At 47.8% G+C, this 12,165-nt stretch overlaps 1 protein-coding gene across 1 annotated transcript in view; it reads right to left on the bottom strand.

Moving 5' to 3' along the window:
- LOC124116311 (serine-rich adhesin for platelets-like) overlaps positions 1-12,165 on the bottom strand; it is a 75,392-nt gene that overhangs the window by 41,405 nt on the left and 21,822 nt on the right. Inside the window, exons 9-10 of the mRNA XM_048383628.1 lie at positions 2,667-2,810; positions 392-544 (exon numbers count right to left, since the gene is read on the bottom strand). Of these exons, the coding sequence (XP_048239585.1) occupies positions 392-544; positions 2,667-2,810 (297 nt within the window). The remainder of the gene's footprint in view (positions 1-391; positions 545-2,666; positions 2,811-12,165) is intronic.

The raw sequence follows: 12,165 nt of genomic DNA, 5'->3' as shown, positions 1-12,165 counted from the left end.
GTTTGGGTGGTCGTACATCATACACAAAAAAATGTTGTTTTTTAGTGTGGTAATATTTTATTAGGAACAAAATAGTTACAACATGTCATGTAGATTTTCTGTAGCCTGGAAAATGCAATAAGTGCCCCAAGGAGGATTTAATCAGAAAGAGAATGATAAATAGAATTCATCACTCATGTTTTTTAATATGGGAAATATCAACCTCGTCTCGTTAATCAGTATTTATATACATGTATATGAATATCAATGAATACCAACTAACTAAGTCTCGGTGGATATTTCCCATTAAAAAAACACTTGTGATGAATCCTCTTTATGTGACCAAAATTAAGAGTACTAGTTGTTAGCACCTGTTTGTGAGTGGTATGTTTGTATGTGATGGCAGTGGTACCTGTATAATCTTGGTGATGATACCAGTGATGGTGTGAGTCTTGCCTGTGCCTGGTGGTCCCTGCAGCAGACAGATCCGCGGCATGTGTCTCGGCTCCTGCACCGCCCGGCACACTGCGCTGATTGCCTCCGCCTGCGACTGGTTGTAACATTTCTACAAACAGAATCATTACCAAATCCCCCAATTATTTCTTCATAATTGCTCACTATAGACATGATAGACTACATGATAGAATTAGGCATTTGCTAAAATGCTGACTTCTGATAATAACACTATTTCAAAGGTGGCCTAGTCTACACATACAATATTTTGTGATGAAGGCAATATGCAGAAGCCTGTGATTGTTCCTTGTCATCTTAAGAACGGTAAATTTTATATTTGTAATACTTATCCAATCTCACACTATAATTTTTCCTTCTTTCGATCCTTATGTGGAAACGTGCATTAACAAAGTTTTCAGTTAAAAACGTAACAACATGAGATCAGGAATAAAGTGATGTAGGACATTGTTACATGAACAACCACATAGCTGTGTATAGAGATCTTTTCAGCTTACAACTTAGAATCAATCTGGAAGGGGTCTCGAGCCAATCAGTTCTACTGATCAACAACATCCACAATAGCATCTTTAAAGCAGTACCGAAACATGTGCACAAGGCAGAGCTGGGCAGGTAAAGGTTGGGGACACGGTCGAAATGTCCAAGCCTTGTGGTGACTTCGATGTTGGAGACCGGAGTCGCTACAGACGAGGTCGATCACCCTCGATTGGGTACTCAGTCTGGGAACCCGGATAAACATGACCTTGGTGGAGGCCCTGAACATCAGTGATGGAGATGTCACATAGATAGTGGGAAGCCAAGTCCGTATCAGACTTCCAAACAACAACCATCCATGATGGCGGACTGGGTGCAATTGCTGTGCAAGGTAAGGTAGAGGTGACAGCTCTCCTCTCATGTGGACTGGATGTCGTACATGAAGACAATTCAGCGATGGTGTGGCCTGAAGTATAGTTGAATGGAGCCAAAATGAGACTTTGGTATTGGACACTTACATGGTGGTCCCTGTAGAAAGAGGGATGAAGAGCTGCTTGCAGGCACGCATAAGTGGCCAAGCAGTCTCGAGGTAGATGAGGAGCATTTGAATGGGCATAAGGTGATGTTTTCATGGTCATCTGGGTTGAGAATGGACACCAATGACTGGATGGACAAGAAAAAAAGTGAGCGTGGCTCACTAATACCCCCGACCCGCCTAGTGTGTCAGTAGTTTCAAATTAAATAGCGAGGATAGGGTTAGGGTTTGAAAAAATCATAAAAAAATGGAAAATTAATAAAAACAATTTTTTTCTTTTGACTGCACCCCTCCAAATGACACAGATTATATGTACTAAGTTTTTTGGACGGACGGAACCTTGGTATAACTATATACCCCTGACATTTTGTCGGGGGTTTAAAAACAAAAAGTCTGGCTGTCCCGGAAGCTGATTCTTCACGATGAAGGAACTGTTGAGACTGAGGGAGACGAACTGTCCTTCGACATGATCGTGTGGACATCCGTTATGATAGGTTGTTCTAGTGTAGATGTGGGCACAGACACACTGGGGACAGATGGCTTGTTCGTTTGGGGAGAAAAGTGCCAGAGACCACCTTCTCGACCAACAGGTAGGGGATGGTAGATGCAGGTGGTTTCACAGCTGTTACAGTGGAGGGGACAGCTGGCTTGGTGATGTGTTTGGGCTTCTTAGTAGAGGAAGGCCCATCCTCAGCATTGCGAGATTTAAACTGACGGTCAATGTTAAGTTTCTGACACTTGCGTAGGTATAGACGAAAGGCTTCCTCTGAGAAGTGGGAACATTGGGAACACTTGTTGTCTGGAAGGAAACGGCCACGATCATGTGGATCAGCTGTTTAGAAATTGTACAGACTGGGTGTGTATCGCATTCTGTTCCCATCCTCTTCTAATAATTTTGTAGCTATCAAGGAGGAGGAAGCTCATTCAAAAAACACCAAATAGGATTCTCTAAGATTCAATACACACCTCTACAGAGTGGCGATGAGAAAAGGAATGTTGTGGAAGGGGTAATCATGTGATCAGGTCGTGAAGGTCGCTATGCACAGGATTACAGTGTGTTACCTGTTTGTTTGGGTGGTGATGCTGGGATGGGTTCGGGTGATTTGTTTTTAGAAGATGGAAACTTTGTTCAAGCACGTTTCCATTTAGGATCGAAGAAATGCATAGTATGAGATAGGATATGTTTAAAAATTCAATGGTTTCCTACCAGCAGAGTTGGGTCAGGCTTATGTATATCTTGGTGGAAGACTCTCTGGCTGCTTGGGTGCAGGATGTCCCTAAGCAGTGGACTGCGGGGCAGGTACGTGAGTCCCTGGAACTGCCGTCGACTGCTGACCAGTGAACACAGAGGCTGCAACAACAACGACAACATGACAAAATGTCACCAACAGCACTCTACCCACAACAAAATGACACAACATCACCCACAGCACAGTCACCACATGACACCCACAGCACAGTCACCACATGACTCCCACAGCACACTCACCACATGACACGACACCATAGCACACACACACTACATGACACCATAACACCAACAGCACACTCACCACGACACCATAGCACACACACTACATGACACCATAACACCAACAGCACTCACCACGACACCATAGCACACTCACATGACACCCATAGCACACTCACCACATGACACCCATAGCACACTTACCACATGACACCCCCAGCACACTCACCACATGACACCCATAGCACACTCAACACATGACACCCATAGAACATTCACCACATGACACCCATAGAACATTCACCACATGACACCCATAGAACATTCACCACATGACACCCATAGCACACTCAACACATGACACCCATAGCACACTTACCACATGACACCCCCAGCACACTCACCACATGACACCCATAGCACACTTACCACATGACACCCATAGCACGCTCAACACATGACACCCATAGCACACTCAACACATGACACCCATAGCACACCTGCCACATGAAACCCATAGCACACTCTGCTAATGACACCCATAGCACACTTACCACATGACACCCATAGCACACTTACCACATGACACCCCCAGCACACTCAACACATGACACCCATAGCACACTCAACACATGACACCCATAGCACACCTGCCACATGAAACCCACAGCACACTCTGCTAATGACACCCATAGCACACTTACCACATGACACCCATAGCACACTTACCACATGACACCCATAGCACACTTACCACATGACACCCATAGCACACTTACCACATGACACCCCCACCACATGACACCCATAGAACACTTACCACATGACACCCATAGCACACTTACCACATGACACCCATAGCACACTTACCACATGACACCCCCACCACATGACACCCATAGAACACTTACCACATGACACCCATAGCACACTTACCACATGACACCCATAGCACACTCACCACATGACACCCCCACCACATGACACCCATAGAACATTCACCACATGACACCCATAGCACACTCACCACATGACACCCATAGCACACTCACCACATGACACTAATAGCACACTCACTACATGAAACCCACAGCAAACTCACCACATGACACCCATAGCACACCCACTACATGAAACCCACAGCAAACTCACCACATGACACCCATAGCACACTCACCACATGACACCCATAGCACACTCACCACATGACACCCATAGCACACTCACCACATGACACCCATAGCACACTCACTACATGACACAATGACACCCATAGCACACTCACCACATGACACCCATAGCACACTCACCACATGACACCCATAGCACACTCACTACATGACACAATGACACCCATAGCACACTTACCACATGACACCATAGCACACTCACCACATGACACCCATAGCACACTCACCACATGACACCCATAGCACACTTACCACATGACACCCATAGCACACTTACCACATGACACCCATAGCACACTTACCACATGACACCCCCACCACATGACACCCATAGAACACTTACCACATGACACCCATAGCACACTCACCACATGACACCCCCACCACATGACACCCATAGAACATTCACCACATGACACCCATAGCACACTCACCACATGACACCCACAACACACTCAACACATGACACTAATAGCACACTCACTACATGACACAATGACACCCATAGCACACCCACTACATGAAACCCACAGCAAACTCACCACATGACACCCCCAGCACACTCACCACATGACACCCATAGCACACTCACCACATGACACCCATAGCACACTCACCACATGACACCCATAGCACACTCACTACATGACACAATGACACCCATAGCACACTTACCACATGACACCCATAGCACACTCACCACATGACACCCATAGCACACTCACCACATGACACCCATAGCACACTTACCACATGACACCCATAGCACACTTACCACATGACACCCATAGAACATTCACCACATGACACCCATAGCACACTTACCACATGACACCCATAGCACACTCACCACATGACACCCATAGCACACTCACTACATGACACAATGACACCCATAGCACACGCACCACATGACACCCATAGCACACTCACCACATGACACCCATAGCACACTCACCACATGACACCCATAGCACACGCACCACATGACACTCATAGCACACTCACCACATGACACCCATAGAACATTCACCACATGACACTGATAATACACTCACAACATGACACCCATAGCACACTCACCACATGACACCCATAGCACACTCACTACATGACACAATGACACCCATAGCACACTCACCACATGACACAATGACACCCATAGCACACTCACTACATGACACAATGACACCCATAGCACACTCACTACATGACACAATGACACCCATAGCACACTCACCACATGACACTCATAGCACACTCAACACATGACACCCATAGAACATTCACCACATGACACCCATAGAACACTCACCACATGACACCCATAGCACACTCACCACATGACACCCATAGCACACTTACCACATGAAACCCATAGCACACTTACCACATGACACCCATAGCACACTTACCACATGACACCCATAGCACACTCACTACATGACACAATGACACCCATAGCACACGCACCACATGACACCCATAGCACACTCACCACATGACACCCATAGCACACTCACCACATGACACCCATAGCACACGCACCACATGACACTCATAGCACACTCACCACACATGACACCCATAGAACATTCACTGATAATACACTCACATCATGACACCCATAGCACACTCACCACATGACACCCATAGAACATTCACCACGACACCCATAGAACACTCACAACATGACACCCATAGCACACTCAACACATGACACCCATAGCACACTCACTACATGACACAATGACACCCATAGCACACGCACCACATGACACCGATAGCACACTCAACACATGACACCCATAGCACACTTACTACATGACACAATGACACCCACAGTACTGACCACATGACACAATGACACCCACAGCACTCACCACATGACACCCACAGCACTCACCACATGACACCCATAGCACTCGCCACATGACACCATGCCACACACAGCACTACATTGACACCATGCCACAGACAGCACTACGTAACACCATGTCACACACAGCGTACTCACCAACATCACATAATAACAAATCTAGTAAAATCCTACATATTTTTCATATTTGTATACTTATCCTGCATTACTCCTTAATGCATATCGCTGCTTGTTCTTGACAGAGAAAAGAGCTGTGTGAAGGTCTTTGTTTGAAGAAGTTGCTCCAACTAGCTGAGAGGCCAGCCCATCACACAGCTCCCACGTGACCAAAGGAATTGACGTCACGGATCCTCACATTATTCTGGAGTTTTCCACTCTGTGGGAGCCACTTTGCCTGGCTGAGACAGGGCATCCGCCAGATGATCCACCAGGTGAAACAATCGGAACGTATGTTTAACAGTTTAACAGTTTAACAGTTTATTCTCCAAACCACCGGCGGTGGTACAAAAGAACAAGCATGTAAACAAAGTATTAATATGTGGCAAGATGAGAGTATGTCATGCATGAATATGTTATATGAAGGAGCGAAGTCGAATGAGTCATTCCCTGGTTCCAAAGGCACCATACGACAGTGATGTCGTCTGTCGAGATGGAGAGCCGGGCGTGTCTGAGGGCCTGCTTCCAGTGAGCGATGGCCAAGATAATTGCAGAGGGGATACAGAGGGGTCCTGGCGCCTGATGTAGGGCGCCAGGAACATCTGAACTGGGCGCAGTTGGAGCCTTCCTCTGTAGGTCAAGTCCTGCGCTGAGGTTAGGAGGCCCAGGATGACTTGCCATTGGCGCAGAGTATGTGGTAGGTGGAGAGCTGAAGTCAGGTGCGCCTGCATGTGCTCCCACCATTCTCTGGGTACAGAGATGAGATCGAGGTCCGTGTGGAAGAGCCCCCCGATGAACTGAAGGCGCTTGGAAGGTGTCAACTCTGATTTCCTGAGGTTGATCTTCCATCCCAGATGGTGTAGGAGCCAGAGGGTGAAGTCCCTGTGGTGGAGTAGAGTGACAGGGTCCCGATGGTTCAGTAGGCAGTTGTCTATGTACGCCTCGAAGTGGATGTCCCGGCGATGGAGGTACAAGGCTATCGGCTTGATAAGCCATGTGAATAGCCACGGGGCCAAAGAAATTCCAAATGGGAGGACCACCCATTGATAATGGACTCCCATGAAGATGAAGCAGAGGAATTTCTGGTCGTCGGGATGTATAGGAACATGTAGGTAGGCGTCCTCTATATCCAAGCTGATGAGCACCTCCTGTGCCTGGATCCGGGATTGCAGTAGCCTGAGCGTGGTCATCCTGAAATAAGGTGGACGCGCCAGGTAGCGTTTGTTGAAAGCGGCGAGGTTGTGGATCATCCTGTGTTTGTCTTTCTTGGGGACCAGGAAGACAAGTGAGTAGAATCCCAGTGTTATGGCGTGTACAACCTCTATGGCTTTCTTGTCTAGCAGCGGCGTGATGTTCCGGCTCATTATCTGCTGTTGGGTGGGGGGGGTATGTGTCCACTATGGGTGATGACGTAAGTGGCGGGTTGTCTATAAGCTATCACTTGAGGTCCCTGCGGTTGGCGTTACCTCCCTTGGGGAAGCCGCAACGGGACTGGTATGCGCCCGAGGACTTTCTTTTCCCCTTGCCTCTGGCCCAAGAGGTTGAGGTGGAGCCCTGCCTCCGAGTCTGGAGAGTGTTTCGTCGTGGCTGTTAGGAGCCAAACTGGGATGCGTTAGCAAGGCTGGCTGCGACACCCTGGCCAGGGCCTTGAGAGCTGCCTCATCACGGACGAAGGCTGAGACCCGGGAGTGTGTGTTGGATATCTGTCCATTAAAAAGGTCAGAGCCGGACCAAGGTTGACGCAAAAGGTCTCTCTTGAACTCTGGTTCCCAATTCGACAAGGCAAGGTACCCAAGTGGTAGTGAGTTCGATGCGTGTGGCGAATCTCGGTTTCCATGTAGGCGAGTTTGCTGTCGGAAACTCGGACTGAGGTGGAGCCGTTCGATCCCGTCACGTGGAGCATGTCCTCATCTAAGGAGTGAGCATGGTCCGCAACTTGAAGAGAGTGGACTGGGAAGTCATCTCGTCTATAACGTGGGGCCCTGAAGGACGGAGTCAGTGACAGCTTACTGAAGTCCTCATCCAGAGCTGAGATTATGTCTCTGATCAGTGGGTCAGGAGGGATCGAGGTTGGGTCCGCACGAATGGCCGACTTGCTATCGACCTCTAGGCCGGGCGAGGGAGCGATTGCCTCCAATCTGTCTGCCAGCCAGTCTGCGGCTTGGTCAAAACCCAGGTGGGATTCACCGTCCGTGGGGGTGTTGTCATAGCAAGGGATGAAGGCGCCCTCTGAGGAGTCGGATCGATAGCCACTGAAGCGTCTGCAAACCGGGGAGCGGCTCCTAGATCTATGACCCTGTCGAGAAGATTTGCTGTCACTCCGATGTGAAGACGTACTTGGGGAAGCCGAGTCCGCGGAGTGACGAGAGGTAGAAGGTGTCTGTGAGGTCGGCCGACGTGGCGGAGGCAGAGGCGCGGGTGTCTGTATGGGCGCTGCGTAGATAGGCGTCAGCTGAAAGGGTGCTTGAGGAGGCGTCTGCAGAGGCGCTATAGGAGGCGCTCTGTAAAGGCGCTGGCATCAACGGCTGTCTGGCCTGTAAGTTCTGAATGTACTGGAGGAAAGAGGCGTCTATCATGGGCGTCTGTGCCGTAATATAGGTATAGGCGATGTCTGGTATGTGAGCACCACGCCGGGCGTCAAGGTGGTCGCCCCCGTAAAGATAGATGCTGTTGTGGTCGTCAAAGTGCTCTGGGTGGAGACTGCGACTGTGGGGTCCAACATCAAGGTAGCAGTTGAGGTCTGGGGGTAGGCATCCAAGATGGCCGATCTTGTAGGCGAATTCTCGGAGCAGTCTGACATCATGTGCCCCTGTTTCCTGGCCTGCTGTGTTCTGCGTTTTTTACACACACGGAGGTACTGACTGAAAGCTGTGGGTGAAAGCAGTAAACAATCTTGACATCGGTGACCCAGAAAGCATTGAGATGTACAATAAGGCACAGTGGTTGGGGATCCCACGCCAACTTATTACCCCGGCACTTTGAGCAGGAGGGCATGATATCTGCAACGAAGCAGTGTAAAATCACAATGCATCCCCACCCGATTATGTATGCTATAATTTGTTTATCCCACTGTGTGGGTTTATGAAACAAATATTACGACAAACGTAAGACAACATACAATCAAACAAACAATATTTGCGAGGATACGCCAATCGTGGGGTACCAAGCAAAAAGAATATAGAACGCAAACCAGTTCACTAACTGCTGGCTACGTAAAATATTCAAGAAGGCTACTTGGAACAACAAGACACCTGGCATTATGTTTTCTTTTGAGAAAACACCAGTAAGTATCTAATAACGTTATGCACATGTTTATCAAACATAGAGTGTACAAAATACAAATCGTAGGCACAACATAAAGACAAAAAACATTAACTCAAATAGCAAACACGTAAGGGTTTGAACCAGTTTTATGTTACAAGAAGTAAAAACTTGTCAAGTGACAAGAGTAATGTGATGATCCGTGACGTCACTTCCTTTGGTCACGTGAGAGCTGCGTGATGGGTTGGCCTCTCAGCTAGTTGGAGCAACTTCTTCAAGCAAAGACCTTCACACAGCTCTTTTCTCTGTCAAGAACAAGCAGTAATATGAATTAAGGAGTAATGCAGGATAAGTACAAAATAATAATTTTCTTTAAAGTTACCCTCCTGATGTAATTGATTTAATTAATTAATGTTGTATGAACATTGTAGAATTTTCCTATTTGGAATATTCTATAAGTAATACTTTACCACTGTTATAGCGAGGCTGTTGTCTCCCACAACTGCTCTTATAGCGAAATCTTCCACAGAGATCTCAATTACCTCATGCAGCACGTGCCTAGCCACCCATGCTGTCATGTAACACCCTTCACTCTTGTCTCTTCGCTTGCCCTAGCAAGACGTTTTGTGACTGCTCTCCAGCATTCCTACTACGGTCCTGTTTTTCACCTCCTGCCAATCCTTTGGTGATATTTATTACTGTTTCTTAGTCCTAAGTAAACTGTAATTTACGGGACATTTGTTATAAGGCGATGGGCGCCTTTTTTCCGCTACTAACGGGGTGTTGCTTTGGCACTTCGTGTCTTCCGTCCACCTTTGGTAGTATATATTGGTTTTTTTTTGCATGACCTATTAATATATATATAATTCTATTATATGTTTTTTATGTATTCGCATTTATTGTTTGTTTTTCTTCGGAAAATATCCGTTTTGTGAATATGTTTGGTGTGTGTGTTGTAACCATGTTTTGTTTTTTGTTCAAAGAACAATGTCGGACATGGAATTGGACATTTTATCCAGCACCCCTGCTACTCCTGTAAACAGGGGCTGTGTGGCCTGTCAGAAGTTTCTGTCTTCTCAGGATCCTCACGATCGTTGCCCGTGGTGTCAGGTTCCTTGCGAGGACACCTGGTGCACCCAGTGTGATGGTCTGGGGCCGGAAGACTTTGAGCGATACAGGCGCTACGGGCACTCTGCTATCACCCCTGAGGTGGCCGGTTCGTCTGGTCGGGCGCCCCTTGCGAGCACGTGCCTAGCCACCCATGCTGTCATGTAACACCCTTCACTCTTGTCTCTAGCGAGAGCAAGTGCTCAGGGGACGGTCGGGCGGGCATCAGCCATGTGGTAACGTATAACTTATTGAATATTCCGAATAGGAAAATTTTACAAATTACATTAAGTAATACGTTACCACTGTTATACCGAGGCTGATTACCACAGTAGGCGGTGGGGAGCACCTACAACCCGAACCTGACTGCTCGTGTTCCTTCCGACCAGCGGAAGTAAACAACAAGGTGGAAGCACTCGATGCGCATGCTCCTAGCTAGGCGTTACCCTATAGGAATACCAAAGCACTGTCAAGCGCATACCGGAAGGCTCAATCGTCTTGCCAATGATTGGTGACTCTGAACCGCCCCACTGGATAGGTATTTCTTTGCCGCAGCGGAAGAAACACAGTATCCGTGTGAGCTAAATCTTGGATCAGGTGAAACAGTCAGAAAGAGGGAAATTAATTTCATTCGGACCTTAAATCCCAAGAACAAGCCTACTTAAGCGTATGTAATAGGCACGTGACCTAAATTCAATATCTGAATGTATGCATTACAAGGTTGCAATACACGACAGACAATTAAGTACATAATTGTCAATTCAAATAAGGAAACACACAGAAAGCCGCACTCACCTGTGGATGAGCGCGCTGGCTTGCGGGACCCCCACTCCCGTACCAACTGCTGTGGGAACATTGGAATCGACCCATATTGTCCACCGTGCAAGGTCTGAAGCCTGAGGAGTTCGGAATTGCGCTGGGCACACACCTTAGATGACCGCTTGTGCCGCGATCAGCGGCCCAAGCGGCAAAAGTTGCTGCTAGCGCCCTGATCTCATGCGGGTTTGACCCCGCAACCGGTAACCCCTGAGACTGGTACGCCAGATTGATGACAGAACGAAGCCATAACGCAATCGAGTTGCGAGTTATGTCAGCAGTCCGATTAGGGTTACACGATATGAACAGACGGTCACGCCCTTGTCTGCGTTCATTCGAGGCCTTAAGATAATACTTAAGGGCCCTAACCGGACACAGCGGTCTGTCCTCGGTATCAACAGGGTGTAAGATTTCTTTGAGTGATCTTACAGTGAATTCTCTCTCCGTTTGGCCAAATTTCTGATTCTTAGCGACGAAGCCCATGAGCAGGCCCAGGCGGACCTCTCCTTCGTCGCCCCTATCAAATTGTACCTTGGTGACATCGAGTGCATGAATTTCAGACACACGTGCCGCCGTGGCAAAGGGGAGGAGAAATGCTGTTTTCCAAGTCACATGCCGAAACAAAGCATTTTTCAAGGGTTCATACAGAGCTTCCGTAAGCGATTTTAACACCAGGGAAAGATCTCAGGCAGAAGCCCGAAGGCGACCTTTCTTAAGATCTTGCTGTTTGAAACCCTTGATAATACCCCGAATCACCGGCTCTTTTGAGAGACTGGTACCCATAGCAACGTCCCGTACGTAGCAATGGAGGAGACATAGTTGGCAA

The sequence above is a fragment of the Haliotis rufescens genome, unplaced genomic scaffold, assembly GCF_023055435.1.
Source record: "Haliotis rufescens isolate VD_foot unplaced genomic scaffold, xgHalRufe1.0.p SCAF_5, whole genome shotgun sequence".
Taxonomy (NCBI): Eukaryota; Metazoa; Mollusca; class Gastropoda; order Lepetellida; family Haliotidae; genus Haliotis; species Haliotis rufescens.
Note: the sequence above shows the minus strand (reverse complement) of the source record. Positions and strands in the feature narration are given on the sequence as shown.